The sequence below is a fragment of the Ornithorhynchus anatinus genome, chromosome 19, assembly GCF_004115215.2.
Source record: "Ornithorhynchus anatinus isolate Pmale09 chromosome 19, mOrnAna1.pri.v4, whole genome shotgun sequence".
NCBI classification, from domain to species: domain Eukaryota; kingdom Metazoa; phylum Chordata; class Mammalia; order Monotremata; family Ornithorhynchidae; genus Ornithorhynchus; species Ornithorhynchus anatinus.
Window position 1 is genome coordinate 18,270,236 of NC_041746.1, and position 26,620 is coordinate 18,296,855.

At 51.4% G+C, this 26,620-nt stretch overlaps 1 protein-coding gene across 2 annotated transcripts in view; it reads left to right on the forward strand.

Annotated features, from left to right (window-relative positions):
* The window catches only part of LAMA4 (laminin subunit alpha 4), a 160,432-nt gene that overhangs the window by 95,018 nt on the left and 38,794 nt on the right, over positions 1 to 26,620 (forward strand). For both annotated transcript variants that reach the window (XM_029047122.1, XM_029047123.1), the window contains 10 exons: positions 1,976 to 2,117; positions 5,419 to 5,515; positions 6,492 to 6,608; positions 8,117 to 8,296; positions 9,472 to 9,611; positions 12,432 to 12,605; positions 18,927 to 19,072; positions 20,430 to 20,592; positions 23,185 to 23,318; positions 25,229 to 25,400. In XM_029047122.1, the coding sequence (XP_028902955.1) occupies positions 1,976 to 2,117; positions 5,419 to 5,515; positions 6,492 to 6,608; positions 8,117 to 8,296; positions 9,472 to 9,611; positions 12,432 to 12,605; positions 18,927 to 19,072; positions 20,430 to 20,592; positions 23,185 to 23,318; positions 25,229 to 25,400 (1,465 nt within the window). The remainder of the gene's footprint in view (positions 1 to 1,975; positions 2,118 to 5,418; positions 5,516 to 6,491; positions 6,609 to 8,116; positions 8,297 to 9,471; positions 9,612 to 12,431; positions 12,606 to 18,926; positions 19,073 to 20,429; positions 20,593 to 23,184; positions 23,319 to 25,228; positions 25,401 to 26,620) is intronic.

The following is a 26,620-nucleotide window of genomic DNA, read 5'->3' on the forward strand; positions in this document are numbered from 1 at the left end:
CCCTCCTATTTAGACTGTGAACCCCATTTGAGACCTAACCTGTGTCTACTCCGGCTTTTAGAGTAGTGCTGGATACATAGTAAGCTCTTTATAAATGCTGTAAAATAAAAATAAAGTGTAATTAACAACTGGCTGTTGTTAAAGTGGAAATCTTCCCATTTAATTGATTCAGAGAAAGCTTTGTGGAAGACAAGGGTTAGCAGTGAGCTTAACAGGGAGACAGAGAGAAACAGCATGGTGGAAAAAGCCTGGGCCTGAGAGTCAGGAAAGAGGGAATGTGTCTGACTGATTATCTTATATCTGCCTCAGTGTTGATTACAGTACTTGTTACGTCGTATGAGCACTTAAGAAATACCACTCTATTTAGTGCCTTCACTTCTCCATCGCTGAAAGCAGACATAGTGTAATTCTGAAGGTGATAATAACAATAACGTTGGTATTTGTTAAGCGCTTACTATGTGCAGAGCGCTGTTCTAAGCGCTGGGGGGGATACAGGGTCATCAGGTTGTCCCACGTGAGGCTCACAGTCTTCACCCCCATTTTATAGATGAGGGAACTGCGGCACAGAGAAGTGAAGTGACTTGCCCACAGTCACCCAGCTGACAAGCGGCAGAGCTGGGATTCGAACCCGTGACCCCCGACTCCCAAGCCCGGGCTCTTTCCACTGAGCCACGCTGCTTCTCGTGATGAGGAAAGGCTGGATATAGAATAACCTAAGCGGCAAGTAGAATCATTTCCACTGGCCAGAACTGAGTCAGGAGGAGGAATCGGGCATTTGCCATTTGGTAACCTGAGACTTCTCCTACCCGAGAGCCTGAGGAATCAAATGAGCAAGCAATGCCAAAGGGAAAGAGCAGAGGCTTGGAAGACAGGACATATGGATTCCTTGCTGGGTTACCGTGGATAAGTCATTTGTCTTCTCTGTGCCTCAGTTCCCTCATCTGTAAAACAGGGATGATATCCCTCTTCCCCCGCCTTCTTAGACTGGGAGCCCCGTGTAAGACAGGATCAGTGCCTCATCCATTCATCTCCTTTTTTATGGTATCGATTAAGTGCTTACTTTGTGCCATGTGCTGTACTAAGCGTTGGGGTGGATATGGACATGGAGCTCACAGTCTCAATCTCGGTTACAGAGGAGGTAACTGAGGCACAGAAAGGTAAAGTGACTTGACCAAGTTCACAGAGCAGAGAAGCCAGAATTAGAACCCGTGACCTTCTGACTTCCAGGCACGCTACTTCTCCTGTCCACCCCAATACTTAGCACGGTGCCTGTCGCATAAGTAAGCACTTAATAAATGTCATTATCATCATCTGGCCGCCTCCCTCCAACAAGAGGGTGAAGAAGAGAGTTCACTGGAGTGGGTAAGGATTTTTACCGAACCAATATTCCCCAAGGCCTGGAGTCTAGGTAATTAGTAGACTAAAAAGTCTTGGAAACCAAATCAGTTCAGGGGTTCTGAGGAAGGCTTTAGCAAATCTCCCAGGGTGGCCAATATGCTCCTAGACTAACCCGGATTTCCCGGCCAAACACCGACCGAACAAACTCCCAAGGTAAGAGATGGAAACGATCATTAAATCTCCTTGAAGTTCCCGTATCCAGGGCTGACGGGAGAGAGTCCTGACCCCAGCAGCCACGGCAAATGGATTCAAGGCAAATTAAATCCAGCCAGAGGTTGAAGATGGAGACTGGAATCAGGGCAGCCCCAATATCACTGTAATAACAATAACTGTGTCGAGCCTTGTGCTAAGCACTGGGCTAGATTCAACCTAAATAGAGCCACCGCAACCCCAGTCCCACCAGAGGTTTGGGGAAATGATAAATGGGCTGGTTTGGGGCTCATCAGTTCTATCTCCTGATGCTTCAGTCATCACGGCAATGAGACCCCGTGACTGACATCATTTCTCGTGGAAGAAAGGAAGAGAGATGATGAGGAATGGAAATCCCCTTTCCAGTTCTTGTCTGTCTTCCTAACAGGAATTTGCACGGTGCTGATGCCAGCGGGCTCGTACAGAAGGCACTGGCCGCATCAAATGTGTATGAAAATATCGCAAATTTTGTCGATGAAGCAAATGAAACGGCTACCCTGGCACTGAACATTACGGACCGAGTTAATGACGTAAGTACTAAGATCCTCATCTCCCTCGGATGCCGTCGAATCGTTTCCGACCCGTGGAGACTCCATGGACGCCCCCTCTCCAGAATGTCCCATCTTCTGCCATAAAGTTGTTCTGGTATGTTTGTACGTAGAGTTTTCTTGGGAAAGATAGGGAAGTGGTTTCCCATTGCCTTCTGGAGCACAGTTAAAAGACTCGAGTCTCTGCCGTTGTCTTTGTTCAACATTCTGATCACGCGATGGTCCGCCTCTGACGCTTTGCCGTGCCACCGCTGCCCAGCGCAGGTGAATCTGAGGCTTCGACTCAGATCTCTCCACTCTGGGTAGCCCTGAATGGCACAGCTCTAAGCTTCATCGGCGCCCGCAAACTCTCCTGCTACGATAAGGCGTCGATTTCTGAGACCGGATTCTCTAGCGCAATGTTAATTTTTTGCCTCAGATGCCACCGACTGAAAGATGGAATGGTGAGACTGGAGGGAGGAAGGGAAGGAGCGAGAGAGGAGGGTGAAATAAGAAGTTTACTGAAATTTCAAGCTTGAAATACGTACAGGTTTGGCCATTCAGGTGGCTGAAGCAAAGTCAGCAAGAGGGCAAAATTCCACCGAGACGTGTTTGGCCTTCTTCAGTCGATCCATCAGTGGCATTTACTGAGCGGGCCCTGTGAGCAGATTACCGGGTTAAGTGCTTGAGACGCTCACAGTGGACTTGATAGACAAGATTCCGGCTCCTCGCAAGGAGCTTACAGTCTAGGGGGACACAGAGTCGAAGTGTGCGGCGGTACCTGTCTAAAAAACCAAGTCTATCAATAGCTTCATTCATTCAATAGTATTTATCGAGCACTTACTAGGTGCAGAACACTGTACTGAGCGCTTGGAATGTACAATTTGGCAACAGATAGAGACAATCCCTGCCCAGTGACGGGTTTACAGTCTAATCGGGGGCGACGGACAGAAGACAAGGCCACTTAATCGCGATAAATAGAATCAAGGGGATGGACACCTCATTAACAAAATAAATACGGTAATAAAATATATACAAATGAGCACAGTGCTGAGGGGAAGGGAAGGGAGAGGGGGAGGAGCAGAGGGAAAGGGGGGGAAGGGGGCTTAGCTGAGGGGAGGTGAAGGGGGGGGCAGAGGGAAAAGGGGAAGCTCAATCTGGGAAGACCTTCTGGAGGAGGTGAGCTCTCAGTAGGGCTTTGAAGAGGGGAAGAGAGTTGATAGATCAGTTAATTGTATTTATTGAGCATTTATGGTACGTAGAACACCGTGCTAAGAACTTGGGAGAAGACCAGAGTTGGTAGACACACTCCCTGCCCACGGGAGCTTACGGTCCAGTGGGGAAGACAGATATTAAAATAGATTACAGATCTGTCTGTAAGTGCTGTGGGTGGGGTGAGTTTCAAGGGCTTAAAAAAGGCACAGATCCAAGTTCAAGGGTGCCGCCGAAAGAAGGGCGAGTAGGGGAAATGAGGTCTTAGTGAGGGAAAGCCTTTTGGAGGAGATGTGCTTTTAATACAGCTTTGAAGGTGGGGAGAACGATGATCTGTCCGATACGAAGGCGGAGGTCGTTCCAGGCCAGAGACAGGTCATGGGTGAGGAGTGGGCAGAGAGATAGAGGTACAGTGAGTAGGTTGGCAGTAGAGGACTAAAGTGAGTGTGCTAGGTTGCAGCAGGAAATCAACAAGGGTACAAGGCGATTGAGTACTTACTTTAAAGCCCACGGTAGGGAGTTTCTGTTTGTTGATGAGGGGGGTGGACAACCACCGGATGTCCTCGAGGAGGGGGAAACATGGACTGAATAGTTTTTTAGAGAAATGATCCGGTCAGGAGAATGGAATAATGACTGGAGTGAGGAGAGACAGGAGGCCGGAAGGTCAGTAAGGAGAAAAATCACTGAATGCTGTCGGTCCCACCTTCACGACACCTCAAAAATTCGCCCTTTCCTCTCCATCCAATTTGCTACCAGGTTAATACAATCTCTCATCTTATCCCACCTGGATGACTGCATCAGCCTCCTCGCTGACCTCCCAGCCTCCCGTCTCTTCCCACCCCAGTCCATATTTTACTCTGCCGCCCGGATCGTTTTTCTACAGAAACTTTCAGGACGTGTCGGCCCGCTCCTCAGATAACTCCAGGGGTTGCCCATCCAGCTCCCTATCAAACACAGTCTCCTCACCATTGGCTATAAAGCCGTCGATCACTTTGAGCCCTCCTAAATCACCTTTGCTACTCTCCTTCTACAACCCAGCCCGCGCACTTCACTCCTCTGACGCCAACCTTCTTCCTGTGCCTCGATCTCGCCTATCTCGCCGCCTCCCCCTATAACCCACGTCCCGCCTCTGGCCTAGAAGGCCCTCCCTCCTAAAATCCGACAGACGATGACCCTCCCCCGTTGAAAGCCTCATTGAGGATGCGTCTCCTCCCGGAGGCCTTCCCAGACTAAGCCCTTCCTTTCCACTTTCTCCACTCCCTTCTGCGTCACTCTGACTTGTTCCCTTTTTCCTTCCCCCCTCCCCGCCCCACAGCACTTCTGTCCATATCTGTCATTTATTTATTTGTATTGATGTCTGTCTCCCCCCTCGTTGTGGGCAGGGAATGTATCCGTTTATTGTTGTACTGTACTCTCCCAAGGGCTCGGTACAGTGCTCTGCACACCGTAAGCACTCAGTAAATACGATCGAGAGAATGAATGAGTTTGATGACGTATTCAAGGCGGGATAGGATAAGTGCCTGGATCTGCACAGGAAGAGTTTGGGAGAAAAGAATACCGCTGATTTTAGTGACATCGTGAAGGTATTTGATGAGAGACTGAATATGTGGGTTGAATGAGAGATGAGTCAAGGATAATGCCAAGGCTTCTGAGATAGGGAGGGTGGTGTGGTGTCTATAGTGATGGGAACGTCACGGGGAGGACGGTGTTTGGGTGGGAAGATGAGGAGTTCTGTTTTGGGCATGTTAAGTTTTGAGGAGTCAAGGGACACCTAAGTGGAGATGTCCTGAAATCAGGGGGAATTCTGAAACGGTAGAGAAAGAGAGAGGTCAGGGCTGAAGATGTAGATTTGAAAATCATCTGCATGGAGATGGTAGTCGAAGCCCTGGGAGCCCGTGAGTGCAATGTTCTCTCAGGCAAAATACTTCAAAAAAGCAAATTTGAAAACTCCAGAGAAACGATTTTCTAACTAATAGCCCCATTTGACCTCAGTGTGATCTGTGAAGGGGAAGCGGCAGGGATTTTGACCTCGATAAAGTGCCGCATTTTAATTGCATCGTTCTGACTCCGTCTTTTTCCAATTAATCTGTAGGCCGTAGTTGGGATCGACACTCAGATCATTTACCACAGAGACGAAAGCGAAAATCTTCTCAATCAAGCCAGAGAACTGCAAGAGGCGGCTGATTCAAGTTACTGTTTCTTCCTATTGGTTAATCATTCATTCATTCATTCAGTAGTATTTATCGAGCGCTTACCATGTGCAGGGCACTGTACTAAGCGCTGGGGATGTACGATTCGGCGGCAGATAGAGACCATCCCTGTTCATCGAGTCAACTCCTCAAATAACCCAGTCCTCTTTGCATATGGAAAGATATTTATTAAGGAAGAAACCGTGCTGCTGTAGATCGTCAGGCTCACTTCTAGTCCGAGTTCAAGGAGTGAGAAAGACCCGACGATCACTTTGAAATACCGGAAACAGGCTTCCAGAGGAGGTTTTTTATGTTAATGCTAGCAAGATTATAATACTATATCAGTGATAAAAAACAGAGTCCCCGATAGGTAAAAACGACAGATACTAGCAGTTCGGTCAATATACTTTTCCGGGAGGGGCAAAAAAAGTGCAATTTTTACCACAGGCAATTCTGGAGAAGCGTAATACACTGTACAAAATGCTAATAAGTACCGGTTGGCCTCCGAAGCGGAAAAAGAGTTCACCGTGGAGGGGAAGGGACAAGGAATTAGTTTGAATAAAGCCATCTCATCTTCAAAATTATAAATATTTAATAATCATCCTTACCATTTTTACATTTACATTTAATGAGACTCAGCATCTAAACAATGAGAACTTTCATCTCCCACATATCTCCAACTTCTGTTGTACAGAAGAGTTAGTAAAGTGCACTGTACCCAGTGGGCACTTGATAATATCATTGTTACTAAAAATTATCATTATTATTACCGGTAATGATTCTGTACCCTAATAGTGTATTAGGGGTGATATTTACGTTCCGGGTCATTATTATTATAATGTAAACATCTCCACATAGAAGTATTAATTAATTCTGGCATTTTCTTAAGCACTACCAGCGCTCAGAACAGTGCCTGGCCCGTAGCGCTCAACAAATACCCACGTAATTAACTTCCTTTCCCGATCCTTCTCCACAGGTAATGACCCGGCGGTAGCCGACACCAGTCGGCGTGTGAGTGGAGCGCTGTCCAGAAAGGATGCCCTGAAGGACAGGTTAACAGATGCCATTAAGAAGCTGCAAGCAACAGAGAGAGGTGAAAGCAGCCCCGCGAATGCGCAAATTTTACGAATCGTAGACGCGGAACAGGACCGGAGCAGCCGGAGGCGGAGTCAGAATGTCACCAGAGCACGAGGGTCTCCCTGGAGCTGTCGTCGTGCCCAAAATCGGCCTTAGGCCCCTCAGCCTTCGACCCTTGTCATTCCTTTTCCGACGGCTCGTCTCATTCCACTGCCCAAATCTCATCAGCCTAGGGATTTGGGTCAGGCCCGAAAGCCAGGAGGAGAAAACCAAGCATCTGTGAGGCCGCCACGATCTCTTCGTGGAAGAGGGATGTGAAGGGTAAAAGATGGCCAGGTCCACGGTTTGCGACAGTTAAAAGCTTCCCAATCAGAACCTTGGGCAGAGCGAAGGTGGGGGTTTTACCTCCTGATATCCACTTGGAAGTGTCGATTTTTACAAAAAATAAAGCTCGATGGGGATCAGCACATCCAAGATGAAGAGGGTTCAAGTGCCGAGTCGAGTGCTCAGCACGCGGTAAAAGTAGAAGCAGTGTGGCCTGGTGGGTAGAACACAGGCCCGGAGCAGAAGGACCTGGGCTCTCGTTCGTTCATTCGGTGGTATTTATTGAGCTCTTACCGTGTGCAGAGCACTGTACTAAGCGCTTGGAAAGTACAGTACCGTTATAAAGAAAGGCAATCTCAGCACACAACAGGCTTGCAGTCTAGAGGGACTCTAATCCCCGCTCTGCCGCTCGTCTGCTGTGTGACCTTGGCCGAGTCACTTCCCTTTCCCGTGCCTCAGGTAGCGCACCTGTAAAATGGGGATTAAGAGCGTGAGCCCCGCGCGGGGCAGGGACTGTGTCCAACCTGACAACCCTGTATCACCTCAGCGCTTAGTACAGTGAGTGGCACATAGTAAGTGCTTAACAGATACCCTTTTTTAAAAAGGGCTAAAAAAATGCCACTGATCGAATGAGAATGGAATTAAATCGGTTTGTTTTCTTAAGGCTGGACCCTCATCCCTTGGCCTCTTTCTTTAAAATTGCAACGTTCCGGCAACTTAGTATTAAATTAATACTCCGTGAATATCGATAAAACCTCCCGAGTACCCCGGAATTTTCCCTGAGATCATTAGGCAGGGGAGGACAGTAGGGGAACGTATATTTTGTCCATCTGTATACTTTTTCTTCATTTATGAAGGATTTTGGGGGAGGAGTGTTTTCAAGCCACGTGTTTACTAAGACGCTGCATTTTGCCCCCCTGAAGGATTCCAAACACTTTATGGAAGGTAGCCTTCCCCTCTTCACAGACTAACCGGGATCCAAATGCCAAAAAATCGCTCTCGGATACCGAAAGACAGACGTTCCCTTCAACCTGACCGAGCCGGGCCCGCCCGCCCATCTGCGTGTTTCCCGAACGGAGGTTTCGTTTCTCTGTGGGATGATTCGATTCATTCATTCAGTCGTATTTACGGAGCGCTTACCGTGCGCGGAGCGCCGGACTAAGCGCTCGGGTCACCGTTTACCCCCTCTCCGTTTGCCAGGCGATGCCGAGCAACGCCTGGAACAGTCCAGGCTGATCACGGAAGAAGCCGAAAAGAGGACCTCGGGAGTTGACCGAGCTACGGAGCCCATGGCGACGAATCTCCACACCTGGTCTCAGAGCCTTCGGGACTTCGACTCCTCCGCCTACGACACGGTGGTGGACTCTGCTAGAGATGCAGGTATCGATATCCGGCCAGAGGGATATCTGCCTCAGTGGAAAGAGCATGGGCTTGGGAGCCAGATGTCATCGGTTCAAATCCCGGCTCCGCCACTTGTCAGCTGTGTGACTGTGGGCGAGTCACTTCACTTCTCTGGACTCCTCAGTTCCCTCGTCTGTAAAATGGGGATTAAGACCGTGAGCCTCGTGTGGGACAACCTGATTTCCCTGTATCTACCCCAGCGCTTAGAACGGTGCTCTGCACGTAGTAAGCGCTTAAATACCAACACCGTTATCATTATTCTCTGTGCCTCAGTTCCCTCGTCTGTAAAATGGGGATTTCAGACCGTGAGCCCCAGGCGGGACAATCTGATTAGCTCGTATCTACCCCGGTGCTTAAAACAGCGCTTGGCACGTAGTAAGCGCTGGAGAGATATCACAATTATCAATTATTATTATTAGAGCACAACAGAGAGGGTGGGAGAGTATAGTGCAACAGAGATGGTAGACGCGTTCCCCGCCCGAAAAGAGCTTGTATCGAGAATGTTCTCACGCTCTACTGTTTCCCCGAACCCTAGTCTATTTTAACGTCCGCCTTCCGCCGTAGACTGGAAGGTCCTCGTGCGTAAGGATTGTGTCTGCCATCTTGCTGTGTTACATTCTCTCTCGAGCATTTAGTACTGTGCTCCCTACGCAGTAAGTGCTCAATAAATACCAGTAATTGGACGATCCATTCACGCGATCACATTTGTTGAGCGCTCTCTCCGTGCAGAGCACTGTACTAGGCACTCGGGAGAGTACCAGACCCGTTCCCTGCCCACAGTGAGCATGCAGTCCACATCGTTTGCACACGAATCTGTTCGGATCGGTTTCTAAGGCGAATCCTTATACGCTTAATTTGCCGGTCACTCATGGGTGCAATTGTAGCTCTTGAGCACTTACTGTGCGCAGAGCACCGTACTAAGCGCGTGGAAAGTACAATTCGGCGATAAAGAGGCAATCCCTGCCCACGCCGGGCTTACAATCTAGAGGGGAGGGGACAGACATCAAAACAAAGAGGCATCGGTATAAAGAAATAGGATTAAGATCCCTGGGATTCGATCTCGCGCGGTTCCGCCCGAAGCGACGGTTGGACGGTTGATTCTCCGCTTGAATCTGCAACCGTTCTAAGATTTTTTCGATCGTTTTTAACTGCAGTGAAAAACCTGACCGAAGTCGTCCCCCAGCTCCTGGATCAACTGCGAACAGTAGAGCAGAAGCGACCGGCAAGCAACGTTTCCGCCAGCATTCAGCGGATCAGGGAGCTGATCGCGCAGACCAGGAGCGTTGCCAGCAAGGTAAAGAAGCTACGGGACCGACCAGTCACGGGAGCGGGGGAGCTTCGTTTATCTCCCTTGGGCTGCGTCTCACCCCAGACCTCTCTGCCTGCATTGGCTGAGAGAAGCGGCGTCGCTCAGTGGAAAGAGCCCGGGCTTGGGAGTCCGAGGTCATGGGTTCGAATCCCGGCTCTGCCGCCTGGCGGCTGTGTGACTGTGGGCAGGTCACTGCACTTCTCCGGGCCTCAGTGACCTCATCTGGAAAATGGGACTGAAGACCGTGAGCCTCACGTGGGGCAACCTGATCGCCCTCTGTCTACCCCAGCGCTTAGAACGGTGCTCTGCACATAGTAAGCGCTTAACGGATAGCAGCATCAGTATTATCGTCTCTCTCAGCCCAGGGGAGCAATAACGGCAGCATCGCTTAAATCACAGTCGTATTTATTAAGCCCGCACCGTGGGCAGAACGCTGAACTATTACTAATGATAGTGATCAGAATCATGATAATGCTATAAGGTATCTGTTGAGCACTCACTATGTTCCAGGCACTTTACCGAGCGCTGGGGTGGATGCAAGCAGGCGGTCACTCACTGCCCCATGTGGGGCTCACGGTCTCGATCCCCATTTAGATGAGGCACAGAGAAGTTAAGCCATTGGCCCGGAGTCACACGGCGGACGGGGGGGGCGGAGCCGGGATTAGAACCCATGACCTCCCGACTCCCAGGCTCCATCCACTGGGCCGTGCTGCTCGGGGGGCCGGTCAGCATGAATTCGACCACCATTTAACCGAGCGGCGGATGAATGAGATCTACGGAGCACTTACTACGTGGAGAGCACTGTACCGGCCACTTGGCAGAGAGCGACACGGGAGGATCAGCCGACGGGTTCCCCGCCCATAACGACCTTCCGGTCCGGAGCGGGAGATTCCCCGTCGGGAAAATGGGGATGAAATACCTGTTCTCCTTTCCACTTTGACTGTGAGTGCCAAGACTGACTGTGTTCCGTCTACCCCAGCCTTGAGTCCAGCGCTTAGCACAAAGCAAGCGTTTAATATTGACGGTATCCGTTCAGCGCTTACTATGTGCCGAGCACCGTCCTAAGCCCTGGGGTGGATACGAGGTCATCAGGTTGTCCCACCTGGGGCTCACAGTCTTAATCCCCATTTTCCAGATGAGGTAACTGAGGCACAGGGAAGTTAAGTGGCTTGCCCAAGGTAGCGGACGAGTGGCGGAGCCGGGGGTAGAACCTACGTCCTCTGACTCCCGAGCCCGTGCTCTTTCCCTGAGCCACGCTTATGTTACTGTAGTTGTTATTATTTTTATTATTATCATTTGGATGGGGTTAAGGATTTATCCTCTCTCTCTCTCTCTCTCCTCAGCCCCTAGAGTCAGGTAGAGGGGACCAGATTAGAGTTAAACACAGAAAAACCGATAATAAAAATAATGATGATGATAATAATAATGATGATAATCATCCACAGCCCCGTCGTGAGAGGCAAGACGATCTTGCTGCGGCTCAGAGATGGCAAGGGATAACTAAAGGGAGAGGAAGAGAAAGACAAGAAAATAATAATAATGTTGGTATTTGTTAAGCGCTTACTATGTGCAGAGCACTGTTCTAAGCGCTGGGGGAGATACGGGGTCATCGGGTCGTCCCACGGGAGGCTGACGGTTAATCCCCATTTTGCAGATGAGGGAACTGAGCTACAGAGAAGTGAAGTGACTCGCCCACAGTCACCCAGCTGCCAAGTGGCAGAGCCGGGAGTCGAACCCATGGCCTCTGCCTCCCAAGCCCGGGCTCTTTCCACCGAGCCACCCTGCTTCCCTAAAGAAAATGATTTCAACCTTTCGGTTCCAAATTAGCACCCTCTAAAACAGACGCCTCGGGTGGGGTGTGTGGCTGAATTAGCCAGAGAGATGCATTTATTAGAGAAGCAGCGTGGCTCAGTGGAAAGAGCCCGGGCTTGGGAGTCAGAGGTCATGGGTTCGAATTCCGGCTCTGCCACTTGGCAGCTGGTGACGGTGGGCGAGTCACTTCACCTCTCCGTGCCTCGGTTCCCTCATCTGTCAAATGGGGATGAAGACTGTGAGCCTCACGTGGGACAACCTGACGACCCTGTATCTCCCCCAGCGCTTAGAACGGTGCCCTGCGCATAGTAAGCGCTTAACAAATACCAACGTTATCATTATTATTTATTACCCTATTTATGTTGTTAAGGAGGTGTCCGTCCCCTTGATTCTATTCATCGTGATGTCGTCTTGTTTCTGTCCGTCCGTCTCCCCCGTTTTAGACCGCGAGCCCGTCAGCGGGCAGGGATCGTCCCTATCTGTTGCCGAATTGTACATTCCAAGCGCTTAGTACAGTGCACTGCACGTAGTAAGCGCTCGATAAATACTGTTGAATGAATGAATGAATGAATAAATAATCATGGCTTTTGTCAGACGCTTATCACGTGCCAAGCACTGCCCTAAGCGCTGGGGGGACGGATACAGGGTCATCAGGTTGTCCCACGTGAGGCTCGCAGTCTCACTCTCCATTTTACAGATGAGGGAAGCGAGGCCCGGAGAAGTAAAGTGACTCGCCCGCAGTCACACAGCAGACGAGTGGCGGGGCCGGGATTCGGACCCATGCCCTCCGACCCCCAAGCCCGGGCTCTTTCCACTGAGCCGCGCTGCTTCTCGGCGAGCGTGCCCGGCATTTAGCGCATAGAGACCGCTTAATGAATGCCGTCGTTATTGGGATTATTATAATCTAAGCAGATCTGGAGAAAGCCGTAGGTGAATTTTCCGAGGGCAAAGATATAGGTGAAAATTCGAATAAGACGTATCTTCCCCCTCCAGATTCAGGTCTCCATGACGTTCGACGGTGAGTCGGCCGTCCAAGTCAATCCCAAGACGCACGTGGACGACTTGAAGGCCTTCACCTCGATGAGCCTGTACGCGAAGCCTCCGGCGAAGGGAGCAGAACCGAGCGGACCGTCCGATCGATTCATCCTGTATCTCGGAAGCCGAAACGTGAGAGGCTAATCCCGTTCTCGGCTCACCGGGGTCCGCAATTGAGTGGTCGCGCGGTGAGGCCCCCCCTGCCCCGGGGACACCGTCCGGCCCTTTCGCCAGAACCTGCCCAGTTTGGGGCCCTCACGTTGCGGACGAGATCTCAGGGCACATCAAGCTCCCCGGTTTTCACGGGCGGGCCGGGAGCCCAGAGCCGATCAGTGAGAAGAAGAAGAAGAAGAAGAACTGTGGTGACGGTAACGGTGGCATCCGTTAAGCGCTTACTGCGTACAAAGCACTGTCCTAAGCGCTGGGGAGGATACGAGGTGATCGGGTTGTCCCACGTGGGGCTCGCGGTCTTCGTGCCCCTTTTACAGTTGAGGGAACTGAGGCCCGGAGAAGGGAAGCGACTTGCCCGAAGTCACACAGCTGACAAGCGGTGGAGCCGGGGTTTGAACCCGTGACCCCTGACTTCGTCCGTTAAGCTCTTACTCTGCGCCAGGCGCCGTGCTAAGCGCCGGGGTGGATACGAGCAAATGGGGTTGGACCCAGTCCCCGGCCCACGTGGGACTCGCGGTCTCAATCCCCATTTTCCAGGTGACCTAACTGAGGCCCGGAGAAGCGAAGTGACTCGCTCGAGGTCACACAACGGACAAGTGAGCCGCATTAGAACCCGCGATCCTCTGACTCCCAGGCCCGTTCCTATCCACCACGCCGTGCTGCTCCATCGATCCGTGGCCCCGATTGAACGTTTAATCGTGACAACAATAATGTTGGTATTCGTTAAGCGCTTACTACGTGCAGGGCGCCGGTCTAAGCGCCGGGGGAGATACGGGGGAATCAGGTCGGCCCACATGCGGCTCGCGGTCTTCGTCCCCATTTTACAGATGAGGTGACTGAGGCACTGAGAGGTGACTTGCCCACAGTCACACTATGTGCAGAGCACTGTTCTAAGCCCTTGGGAGAGTATAATACAGGAGAACCGGCGGACGTGTTCCCCGGTCTTAACGAGCTTACGGTCTAAAAATGATTACGTTGGTATTCGTTAAGCGCTTACTGTGTGCCGAGCACCGTTCCAAGCGCTGGGGGAGATGCAGGGTCATCGGGTCGTGCCACGTGCGGCTCGCCGTCCTCGTCCCCGTTTTACGGACGAGGGAACCGAGGCCCAGAGAAGTGAAGTGACTCGCCCACGGTCCCACGGCTGCCGAGCGGCAGAGCCGGGATTCAAACCCGTGACCTCCGACTCCCAAGCCCGGGCTCTTTCCGCCGAGCCACGCTGCCTCTCCAGAGGGGGAGGCGACCGTTAATCCGGGTACAGCAGAAGGGAGCGGTGGCCTCGTTTCGGTAGGACACGTTAATCAATTAACGGTGGTATCCGTTAAGCGCTTACTTTGTGCAGAGCGCCGGGGGAACGCGAGGTGAACAAGTTGGCCCCCGTGGGGCCGACAGTTTTTAATCCCCGTTTTCCAGATGAGGTAACTGGGGCCCAGAGAAGTGAAGCGACTGGCCCGAAGTCACGCGGCCGGCGGGCGGCGGAGCCGGGATTCGAACCCGTCAGCCCGGACTCCCGAGCCCGGGCTCTTTCCACCGAGCCACGCTGCTTCTCTTCTGGATGTTAATATGTTAATGTTAAATGCTAACGCTGACCTTCTCGCTCTACCTCCATCTCATCCATCTCTGCGCCGCCCTCTCGCACCCGGCCCGCCTCCGGCCCGGAACGCCCCCCCCCCCCTCGTATCGGACGGACGGTCGCTCTCCCCGACTTATCGACGGCCCGTCTCCTCCGGGAAGCCTTCCCTGGCCGCACCCTCCTCTCCTCTTCCCCCTCTCCCTTCCGCGTCACCCCGACTCGCGCCCTTTCTTCACCCTCCCTCCCGGCCCCACGCCGCGTACGCATAGGTCTGTAACAGTGGAAGGAGCCGGGGCTCGGGAGTCCGAGTTCATGGGTTCGAATGCCGAATCCGCCACCTGTCAGCTGCGTGACTGTGGGCAAGTGGCTTCACTCCTCTGCGCCTCAGTTCCCTCATCTGTACAATGGGGACGAAGACCGTGAGCCCCACGTGGGCCAACCCGATCACCTTGTATCCCCCCAGCGCTTAGAACGGTGCTCGGCACGTAGTGAGCGCTTCACAGATACCGCCATTATCCATTTATGTGCTTACGGATCTTAACGTCCGTCTCCCCCTCTAGACCGTGAGCTCGTCGCGGGCAGGGAACGCGTCCGCGTGTCGTTGAATTGGACTCTCCCGGGCACTTTGCTTTGCACGCAGTAAGCGCTCGATAAATGGGATCGAACGAATGAACGGAATGGGGGCGGAGGAGGGGATGAGACTGGGCGACGAGATATAGGTGGAACCTGGGCCCGGATCTAAGCCTGAAAGATCCGTTTTCGGTCCGTAACTACGCGTGGGCCCGGATCTAAGCCGGAAAGATCTGGTTTTGGTCTGTGACCGCGCGGCTTGTCGGTCGGCTGGGCTCCAGATCCACAGAACGGCCTAGACCGACGGCGGACTCGTAAAGCGTCGATCGCTTCTCCCTCCTTTCGCTCTTAAACTGCTGTGTGCGAAGCACTGAACTCACCGCTCCACAGATACCTTACCCTAAAGTTGGGAAGCAGCGTGGCTCAGTGGAAGGAGCCCGGGCTTGAGAGTCAGAGGTCAGGGGTTCGAATGCCGGCTCTGCCGCCTGGCAGCCGTGGGACTGTGGGCGAGTCGCTCGACTCCTCTGTGCCTCAGTTACCTCATCTGTCTAATGGGGATGAACTGGGAGCCTCACGTGGGACAACCTGATGACCCTGTATCCCCCCCAGCGCTTAGAACGGTGCTCTGCACATAGTAAGCGCTTAACGAATACCAACGTCGTCATTATCATTTATTACATCCCAGCCCTCAAGGAGTTTCCCATCTAGTGAAAGGGTTGATGCTTTAGTTCTTCCCCTCAGACTCCAGCTGATGAAAAAACTTGGCCCAAATAAGTGATCTCATCTCTTATTATCATCTCTTTCCCTAAGCCACGCTTATGTTACTGTAGTTATCATTATTTTTATTATTATTATTTGGATGGAGGATCCTCTCTCTCTCTCCTCAGCCCCTAGAGTCAGGTAGAGGGGACCAGAAACACAGAAAAAACGATAATGAAAATGATTATGATAATAATGATAATAATAATCCCCAGCCCCATCGTGAGAGGGAAGACGATCTCACTGACCGGGGGGTGGCAAACTGACAGCGAGGCCGAGGGGAACAAAGACCAGACCCATTTCCCCGAATGAGGCCTCAGTTTCCCTCGTAAGCGTCACTCTGTGCCGGAGAGAGTCTAGATTTCCTTTGATCAGGTGGAAAGAGCACAGAGGGCTAGGGGAGTGAGCGCGGCCCCGGGAGTCAGAGGACCCTGGGTCAATAACCATAATGATAATAATAATAGTGGCATTTTTAAGTGCCTACTACGCGCCAGGCACCGTATTAAGCTCCGAGATGGTTACAAACAAATCGGGTCGGACACAGTCCCTGCCCCACGGGGGTTCCCGGCCTCAATCCCCATCTCTCAGGTGAGGTGACTGAGGCACCGAGAAGTGAAGTGACTTGCCCAAGGCCACGCAGCAGACACGTGGCGGGGCTGGGATTAGAACCCACGACCTTCTGACTCCCAGGCCCCGGGCTCTATCGACAGCCCGGTTCCAATTCCGGCTCTGCCGATCGCTTACCGTGTGGCCCCGGACGAATCACTTTACTTTTCTGTGCCTCGGTCTCCTCGACTGTAAAACGGGGACACCTGTTCTCCCTCCTAGTTAGGCCGTGAGTCCCATGCAGGACAGGGACTGGGTCTGACCCGATTAACTTGTACCTACTCTAGGACTTGGAACGGTGTGTGACACAGAGTAAGCACTTAACAAGTCCCAGAAGCAGCATGGCTTAGTGGGAGGAGCCTGGACTTGGGAGTCAGAGGTCGTGTGTTCGATTCCTGGCTCCGCCACCTGTCTGCTGTGTGACCTCGGGCAAGTCACCTGACCTCTCTCTGCCTCAGAGACCTCGTCAGCAAAAATGGGGATTAAAAAATCTGAACCCCTCGTGGGGCAATCTGATTATCCGGTATCTCCCCCGGCGCTTAGAACGGTGCTCTGCACGGAGTAAGCGCTTAACAAATACCGTGATTATTATTTGTTTTAATGAGGTGTTCATCCCCTTGATTCTGTTTACTGCTTACTGTTACTGTCCGTCTGTCCGTCTCCCCTGATTAGACTGTAAGCCCGTCGAAGGGCGGGGACCGTCTCTATCTCCTTCATTCAATAGTATTTATTGAGCGCTTACTATGTGCAGAGCACCGTACTAAGCGCTCGGAACGGACAAGTCGGCAACAGATAAGGGACGGTCCCCGCCCTGTGACGGGCTCACGGTCTAATCGGGGGAGACGGACGGACGAGGAAGATGGCGATAAATAAATAGAGTCGAGGGGAAGAACGTCTCGTAGAAAGAATGGCGACTCAATAGAATCAGGGTGATGTGCATCTCATTAAACAAAATAAACCAAATAAATAGGGTGATGAAGATCTATACAGTCGAGCGGACGAGCCCGGCGCCGAGGGGGTGGGACGGGAGAGGGGGAGGAGGAGAGGGAGAGGGGGGAGAAGAGGGTTCGGCTACGGAGAGGTGAAGGGCGGGTAGAGGGAGCAGAGGGGAAAAGGGGGGGAGCTCAGTCTGGGAAGGCCTCTCGGAGGAGGTGAGTTTTAAGTAGGGATTCGAAGAGGGGAAGAGAATTAGATTGTCTGAGGTGAGGAGGGAGGGCGTTCCGGGACCGCGGGAGGACGCGGCCCGGGGGTCGACGGCGGGACGGGCAAGACCGGGGGACGGCGAGGAGGCGGGCGGCGGAGGAGCGGAGCGTGCGGGGTGGGCGGTGGAAAGAGAGAAGGGAGGAGAGGTAGGAAGGGGCGAGGTGACGGAGAGCCTCGAAGCCTAGGGTGAGGAGTTTCTGTTCGGAGCGGAGGTCGACAGGCAACCAGTGGAGGTGTTTAAGAAGGGGAGTGACACGCCCAGAGCGTTTCTGCGGGAAGATGAGCCGGGCGGCGGAGTGAAGAATAGACCGGAGCGGGGCGAGAGAGGAGGAAGGGAGGTCGGAGAGCAGGCCGACACGGTGGTCTAGCCGGGATCTGACGAGAGCCCGTAGCGGTAAGGTAGCCGTCCGGGTGGAGGGGAAAGGGCGGATCTTGGCGATATCGTAGAGGTGAGACCGGCGGGTCTCGGTGACGGATAGGATGCGTGGGGTGAACGAGAGAGACGAGTCAAAGCTATCTGTTACCGATTTGTACATTCCAAGCGCTTAGTACAGTGCTCTGCACATAGTAAGCGCTTAATAAATACTATTGAATGAAGAATTATAAAAAATGCCAGAGTCCCAGTCTGGAAGACTGGTTCTGCCCACTGGGACCGTGCGATCGGTGGCGACGTTTTTCCGGGCGAAAAAACACCGAGGGCCTTCCGTGAGGCGGCTAGGCCCGGCTCGTAGTCAGCCAACATGGCCGGCCCCTCCAGGGACCGGAATTTCGATCGATCGATCGATCGATCGGTGGTATTTACTGAGCGCTTACTCTGCCCAGAGCCCTGTACTGAAAGCTTGGGAGCGGACAATATTACAGAGCGGGTAGGCAGCTCCCTGCCCACGACGAGGCTTGCTGTGTGGCCTTGGGCAAGTCGCTCAACTTCTCTATGCCTCACTTTATCAGTCTGCAAAATAGACCTCTTCTCCCTTCTCCTTAGACAGTGAGCCCCATGCGGGACAGGGATCGGGTCCGACCAAATCGACCCGTGTCTACCCCGGCGCGTAGGACAGTGCCCGCAACACGGTAGACACTTAATACCGTAAGATAAAAAAGAGCTGCTTTCTGGGTCGCGGCACAGTGGAGCGGCAGCTCGTCTAGGCTGTGGTCGCTTCGGCCAAAGAGAAGAATGGATCCTCCATATCAAAAGTATTCTCATTATAATAATAATAATAATTGTGGTATCTGTTAAGCTCTTAGAACAGTGCCTGTAAGCTCGCTAAGGAAAGGGAACGAGTCTGCTACTTCTGCCGTATTGTACTCTCCCAAGCGCTTAGTAGAGCGCTCTGCACCTAAATGCTCAATAAATACCATCGATTGATCGCTTGACACATAATAAGCGCTTAACGAATGCAATAATAAAGAGCACGATGCCGGCAACCACTTTCCTTAGCTCGGTGAATGTCTCAGTTTTGTGTTCCCAGGGCGATTTGACGATTATGCTTTCAAACGGAAAGGGAGAGAAGGTCTGCGTGGGTTGGTTCGGTTTGGCCATCTTGATTTTCCCTGATCCAGATCTTTTGGTGTTTCAGGGAAAAAGTGACTACATGGGACTCGCGATTAAAAATGACAACCTGGTGTACATTTACAACCTGGGCCACAAAGATGTGGAGATTCCGCTCGACTCCAAACCGTTCAGCTCGTGGCCCGCGTATTTCAGTAGCATCAAGATAGAAAGGTAAGGGGTAGGGGTGTCTTGGAGGGTCATCATCCCCCGGGACGTGCGCGTCTAATAATAATAAACAAAAATGGCGGTACTCGTTAAGCCTTTACGATGCGTCGAGCGCCGTTCTAAGCGCTGGGATAGATACCCGTTGATCAGGCGGGACACGGTCCCTATCCCACATGGGGCTCGCAAGCTTAATCCCCATTTTGCAGATGAGGTGACTGAGGCCCAGGGAAGTGAAATGACTTGCACAAGGGCTCGCAGCAGATACGTGGCAAAGCCGGGATTAGAAGGCCCGTGCTAAGTCCCGCGGCTTCTCGGACCTGTTTCTCCAAGACCCAATCCCAAATCCTCGTCCCTCCGAAAGAATCTTTCTCCAGTTTTACGTGGACGGGGTAATATCCTAAATGGAGCAAGAAAACAACTACCGTGTAAAATCTTTGAGAGCGGGAATCATCTGTGGGCTTTCTGTTGTCGCACATCAATTTTTTTGTTGGTTTTTTTTGGTTTTGAAGCATTTTTGGTACAGAGCCTGTACTCATTCCTCTTAAACCATGAGCCCCATGGGGGACAGGGACTGTGATTGAACCCAACCGGTAGTTACCCCAGTGCTCGACACATATTAAACACTTAGCAAATTCCATAATTGTTATTTAGGTTCAGTATGTTCTTATTTTAAAAATATCCGTCACGTTTTACACTTACTAAGCAGCGGAACCCTGTGGAAAATAAGCACGGAAGCAGTGTGGCCTAGCGGGAAGAAACACGGGCTTGGGAGTGAGAGGACCTGGGTATTAATCCCAGCTCCGCAACCGGCCTGCCGTGCGACCTAGGGCAAGTCGATTTACTTCTCCGTGCTTCAGTTTCCCCTTGGGTAAAATGGGGATGAAATCCTGCCTTCCCTCCTATTTGGACTGTGAATTCCAAATAGGTGAGGGACAGCGTTTGACCTGATTGTCTCGTTTCTGCCCTAGCATTTAATAAGAGACTTGGGCCATAGCGGCTGCTCAGCATTTACCGTAGTGCGGATTTAACAAGAGTAATTCTGAATAATGGACAGTCACAGAATTAAGAATAACGGACAGTCTCCGTCCCACGTGGAGCTCGTGGTCTAAGCAGGAGAGAACTGGTATTTAATCCCTATTTTATTGATGAGGAAACCGGGACCCAGGGCAAGTTAAGTAGGTTGCCCGGAGTCATGTGAGAGGCTAATGGCAGAGTTGGGGCTAGAACTGGGACCCAGGTGTCCCGATTCCCAGCCCGCTCTCTCTCCGGCAGTCCGCGCCGCGTCCGACACGTCGGAAACTGCTGTTTTCAAGTCTCGCGTAGTCACCGGAAAAATGAAGATGATTCCTTCCTCCTTCCGTAGAGTCGGTAAACACGGAAAGGTATTTTTAACCGTGCCAAGTCTCAGTAGCACGGCGGAAGAGAAGTTCATCAAGAAGGGCGAGGTTTCCGGTGACGACTCCCTGCTGGATCTGAAGCCCGAAGATACTGTCTTCTACGTTGGGGGAGTGCCTCCGAATTTTAAGGTAACCCCCCAAAACTGTAGTGTCAATTTTTGTGGGACAGGGACTGTGACTGAACCCAACCGGTAGTTACCCCAGTGCTCGACACATAGTAGACGCTTAGCAGATTCCGTAATTATTATTCAGGTTCACTCTGTTCTTATTTTAATAATAACCATCACCTTTTACGCTTACTAAGCAGTGGAACCCTGTGGAAAAGAAGCACCCCACATTGAATGACATATTTAGTTAACATAAGAGAATGACATATGTGATTAACTAATTTAATTAACTGTATTAATCCCAACTCTGCCACTTGTCAGCTGTGGGACTGTGGGCAAGTCGCTTAACTTCTCTGGGCCTCAGTGACCTCATCTTTAAAATGGGGATGAAGACTGTGAGCCTCACGTGGGACAACCTGATGCCCCTATATCAACCCCGGCGCTTAGAACAGAGCTCTGCGCATAGTAAGCGCTTAACATATACCAATATTATTACTATTATTATTATTAATCCAACTCTATGAGAGCAAAGCATGAGAATCACTTCTTACCCCACTTCAAACTACAATTCCCCTGGGGAAAGAATTGTGATTTCATTGTCCCTGGGACCTCCTTAACTAACTTCAATCAGGATTAAGTGATTTAACAAATTAATCTCTAAACCGTGACAACCGAGTCAACGTCTCTATAACCAAGTGATTAAACGCTATTTAGATAGGATGAAGAATGCGACTGCCTCAGTTGCGGAGGTCAAAAGCAAGAATAAAAACTATTCAAATGGATAAAAATCACAAGTTTATAGCCACTTGGGCAGGGGTGACTATAAATTTAGAATTAATTGAGCTTGTAAATTCCTCTGCTGGGCAAACAAAAGATGCAAGAGTACATTTGCTTATTATTTTGTATTCACTTCATTCTATATGTCACCGCATTCATCTGTCCCTTTTCTTCATGAATACTTGAATACCTCAGAACCCAAACAGAGCATCCGGTCCAAGAGATCTGTCCTATTGTTTTTGGAAAGGAAATGTTTCCCTAAATTCTGCCTGATACTTTTCGTGTCTCTCTCTAATTCTTCAATTTTGAGACTTTTCCATCAGATTTCTCTGAGACGAACGGAAGTAGAGAGGGCTCAATCTGAAGGTATCAGAAATGATAGCCATATGTGGTAGATGGTAGCAGATAATATAATTTTCTGCTGCTGTTCTGGGTTCTTTGGGGATTTTAAAGCCAGCTAATACTCTATTATCTCTGGGCTATTTTATTTGTTTTCAGATCTGGTTTTTTCCTCCCTCCAGTAACAAAGCAATTTTGATTCAATGTTCAGTGACCGCTACCGATCGCTGCCGTGGAAACCTTCGAGAAGTGTTAAAGAAACATTCCCTACGGCCCCCAAATATACCAGGTTTCAAAAGAGAACACCGCTTTTAGAGCAGGGTGAAATAGCGTTCTACCATTTCTCCAATGCCAGGCTGAAGAGGGGTGTCACTTTTCACTCCGTTGCCGCTTCCTCCTCCCCTTCCGTTTCTGTGCCCGGTGGTCCCCTTTTCGGGGGCTGCAGTGTCGGGGGCCGTCAGAGGTGGATGGGGGTGGGATGGGGGAGAACAACAGAGGAACGGAGTGCAAGAGAGAGAGCCTCAGAGCCCCGCTTCCTGCTCCTTCCTCCATCTTCTTCCTTCTCCAGATCCACTCTGTTGAAACTCTAGCAAAAATTAAAGGTCCATTCATTCAATAGTAGCTATTGAGCGCTTACTATGTGCAGAGCACTGTGCTGAGCGCTTGGAATGTACAAATCGGCAACAGATAGAGACGGTCCCTGCCCCTCGACGGGCTTACAGTCTAATCGAGGTTCAAGAATCGATATTGGGGGCGGCCGGGGGCGGTACAAGGAGATGGAAAAGATGGGGGGTGGGTTTGGAGTCAGGGAGACTAGGAGTCAGCTCTCTGTTTAGGGGTTCAGGGAAGAAAGTTCAGGGAGGTGGGGAGGGGATAGCTTTATGTAACTCAAAAGGGAAGAAGTCTTGTATGTAAATTCTGAGATTCCCTGAGGAGAAAAATTGGCTGCGCTGATGGGTATTTTTACAATCATCATGCCTCTTCCCCGCTACCCAACCTGCCCGGCTATTGAGCGCGTTCAGTGAAACTGCAAGAGCACCGGCATATGCCACTGAGGAATGCCACTTTGGCCTTTACTGGGGGTGGGAAGGAAATCTGGAGGAAGCGGCGACAGAGCTTCAACTTCAGCATTTCCTGAGCACAGAGGAGACAGCTTGAGCTAGGAATCCGCCGTAGAGCGACGAACGAGGGCCGGGGAAGTCGGGGGGCAATTTCAGGTAAGAAACTTTAGTGGTTTGGAGAGAGGGGGCATCCAGGAGTGGCAAATAGGTAAGAAACCTGTCCCTCTTCCTCTTGGAGTCCCACCTAAATGTCAATTTTGCTAGTTCTTCCAGTCTTCTTCAAGAAAGTAGTTCGGCAAAGTATCTCTACTCTGACTCTCTCATAATTGCCTCAGAGTTTTTGTCGGCTTGGAAATTCACAACGTTCGGTCCCGCCCCCCCCGGCCCTTCGCCGTTTGAATCCGACCCCGCCACCCATTTGTTTCCTTCCGACGTAGCTCCCTCCCAGCCTGAACCTGCCGGGTTTCGTCGGCTGCCTGGAGTTGGCCGCCCTGAATGATGACGTGATCAGCTTGTACAATTTCAAGCACATCTTCAACTTGGATCCTATAAAGGCGACACCCTGTGCCAGGTATGGCGAGGCGAAGGCTGGCTCTGTGCATCCATTCAGTCGTATTCATCGAGCGCTTACTGCGTGCAAAGCACCGTATTGAGCATTGAGGAGAGTGCAGCACAACAATAAACACATTCTCTGCCCACTGTGAGCTTACACTCGAGAGGTGGGGAGACAGATGTTATCATAAATAAATAAATTACAGATCTGGGCGTAAGTGCTGTGGGGATGGGAAGGCGGGATGAACGAAGGGAGCACGTCAGGGCGACGTAGAAGGGAGTGGGAGAAGAGGAAAGCGGGTTTTAGTCAGGGAAGCCCTCTTGGAGGAGATGTGCCCTCAACGAGGCTTTGAAAGAGAGGAGAGTAACTGTCTGGCGGATTTGAGGAGGAAAGGCGTTACGGGAGAGGGTTTGGCGGCGAGATAGACGAGATCGAGGCTCGGTGAGGAGGTTAGCACGAGAGGAGCGCTCTACATACCCGGGGTTAGTCTAAGACAGGGATGTCCAACTTGTGGACCCCATAGATCTAAAGTGGGCTCCTCTTCTGCAGAGTGTAGCCCACCTGAGTTATTTAGCATTCTTTTTTCACCTAGTCGGAATTGGGACGTGCCCTGACCGAAGACAGTTCCTGAGAATCGTTCAGTCCGTTAAATACAGCTTGGCTCAGTGGAAGGAGCCCGGGCTTGGGAGGCAGAGGTCATGGGTTCGAATCCTGGCTCTGCCACTTGGCAGCTGTGTGACCGTGGGATGGTCACTTCGCTTCTCTGGGCCTCAGTGACCTCATCTGTAAAATGGGGATTAACTGTGAGCCTCACGTGGGACAACCTGATGACCCTGTATCTCCCCCAGCGCTTGGAACAGTGCTCTGCACATAGGAAGCGCTTAACAAATACCAACATTATTATTATTATTATTATTATACATATTCCCATTGACTTGGTCAGAATGGATCAGTGCCTAGCACTAGGCTTTTCACTGTCCATGTTGGTGCTAATTAAATTGGTTAAACTCTGTTTTGTAATTTTTTGATACAGCTCAAAAGTCCATATTTTTGAACAGGCTGCACTTCACCCCTTGTTATAAATAAAAAAAATTCACCCAGGCCACATGCAGCTTTCCGGTCATTGGCCGGCCCGCTGTTGAAAAAACCTGAATTCCCGGGATTGAAGGTGATCTTATTTTTCAGAACTCTAAGTGGGGCAGGGAAGCCAGGGCATCCAGGGGGAAGGATCTTCCAGGGGTGTGGTTTCCAGAGGTGAAGTCAAAGGTCCTAGCATTATTAGAATTAAAAAAAAAAAAAAAGCAAAAGACACGCACAAGAGCGGACGAGGCTCACACACACAGGGAAGCAGGCATACTAGATCAATAAGACATAGGCTTACGGAGAGGGATCAACACAGACAAAAAGACACAGAGAGAGACACACGTTTGAATGAAGTAAACCGAGGCAAGATGGAGCAGAGAGGGAGAGAAAGCTAGGTAGAGAAACCAACAGACACCCAGAGAGCAACAGAGGGAGAAAGAGAGACGGGGAAATGGGAGAAACGGGTAGCCGTCCAGCCCCCAAGCCCCGATGTTATCCTAATGACAATAATAATAATAACGTCGGTAAATGTGCAGAGCACTGTTCTAAGCCCTGGGGTAGATACAGGGTAATGAGGTCGTCCCACATGAGGCTCACAGTCTCAATCCCCATTTTACGGATGAGGGAACCGAGGCCCAGAGAAGTGAAGCGACCTGCCCACGGTCACACTGCTGACAGGTGGCAGGGCCGGGATTCGAACCCATGACCTCTGACTCCCGAGCCCGGGCTCTTGCCACTGAGCCACGCTGCTTCTCCTAATGAAGACGGAAGGGTCTGCGGTCCCTCGGAAGACAAAACAGAGACGCTCGGTATCTTTATTTACTCTCGTGTCTTTTACTTCTCAGAGATAAACTGGCCTTCACGCAAAGTCGGGCTGCAAGTTACTTTTTTGACGGCTCCAGCTACGCGGTGGTGAGGGATATCACGAGGAGGGGAAAGTTTGGCCAAGTGACCCGCTTCGACATAGAAGTCAGAACCCCAACGGACAACGGACTTGTGCTACTGATGGTCAACGGAGTGAGTAATTTCCCCGCATCCCCTCTGACCTCTCCATCCTCACCTCAGACTTCCCGTACGAAAGCCGGAATAATCTCCTCCTACGCTGTCTCCGAACCAGAGCGACAGCACGGGCACAGCCCTCGCGGAAGGCCCCACCTCCACGTGCAGTCGTTCTAGTGGTGCATCCGGCGTATTGGTAAAAATCCCAAAGCGGTTGACCGTCGCCTCCTTGCGCGCAGCAGACGAGCGTCCGCCCTCGGCTCTCTCCCGGGCCGCCGCCGCCCAGCACGGCGGTGTCTCGATTCGGAGCGGACGGCCTTCCGCTCGCTAGCCACCGGCCACGCCGGGAACGGAATGGACGGGCCCCGGCTCGACTCCCCCTCCCGTAGCCGACGCCGACAGAGGACTGGAAACTCTCCAGTTGCGCCCCCGAGGGGGTCGGCGCCCGAATGATCACTGTGGGATTTTACAGTCTGAGTCTGTGTGTGCCATCGAACTCAACTCTGACTTTGGAAGGAAATGATGGATTTTTTTTTTTGCCGCAGAGAAGGGAAGATAGAGGGAAATAATTCCGTTGGGCACATGCATTCCGTATTTGTGGCTAATGAACTATGCCCTTTCAACGTGGCTCTGCGATTTCAATTTTAGGGAAGCAGCGTGGCTCAGTGGAAAGAGCCCGGGCTTCGGAGTCAGAGGTCATGGGTTCGACTCCCGGCTCTGCCACTCGGCAGCTGTGTGGCCGTGGGCGAGTCACTCAACTTCTCTGTGCCTCAGTTACCTCATCTGTAAAATGGGGATTAACTGTGAGCCTCGCGTGGGATGACCTGATGACCCCGTATCTCCCCCAGCGCTTAGAACGGTGCTCTGCACCTAGTAAGCGCTTAACAGATACCAATATCATTATTATTATTATTAATTTCAAAAAAGCAGCACAACCTAGTGGAAAAGGGGTGGGGCTGGGAGTAAAAGGACCGGGGTTCTAATCCTGGCTCCACCACTCGTCTACTTTTTGACCTCGGGCAAGTAACCTAACTTATCTGTGCCACAGTTCCTTCATCTGTCAAATGGGGTTGTAATATCTGTTCTCCCTCCTACTTACACGGGGAGTTTTAAGTGGGACGGGGACGGTGTCCAACCTGATTAAGTCGTATCTATTTTCAGGATTTAGAACAGTGCTTGACATAGAGCAAGCGCTTAGCGAATAATAATAATCTCAAACAGTGGGAACCCCATTTTAA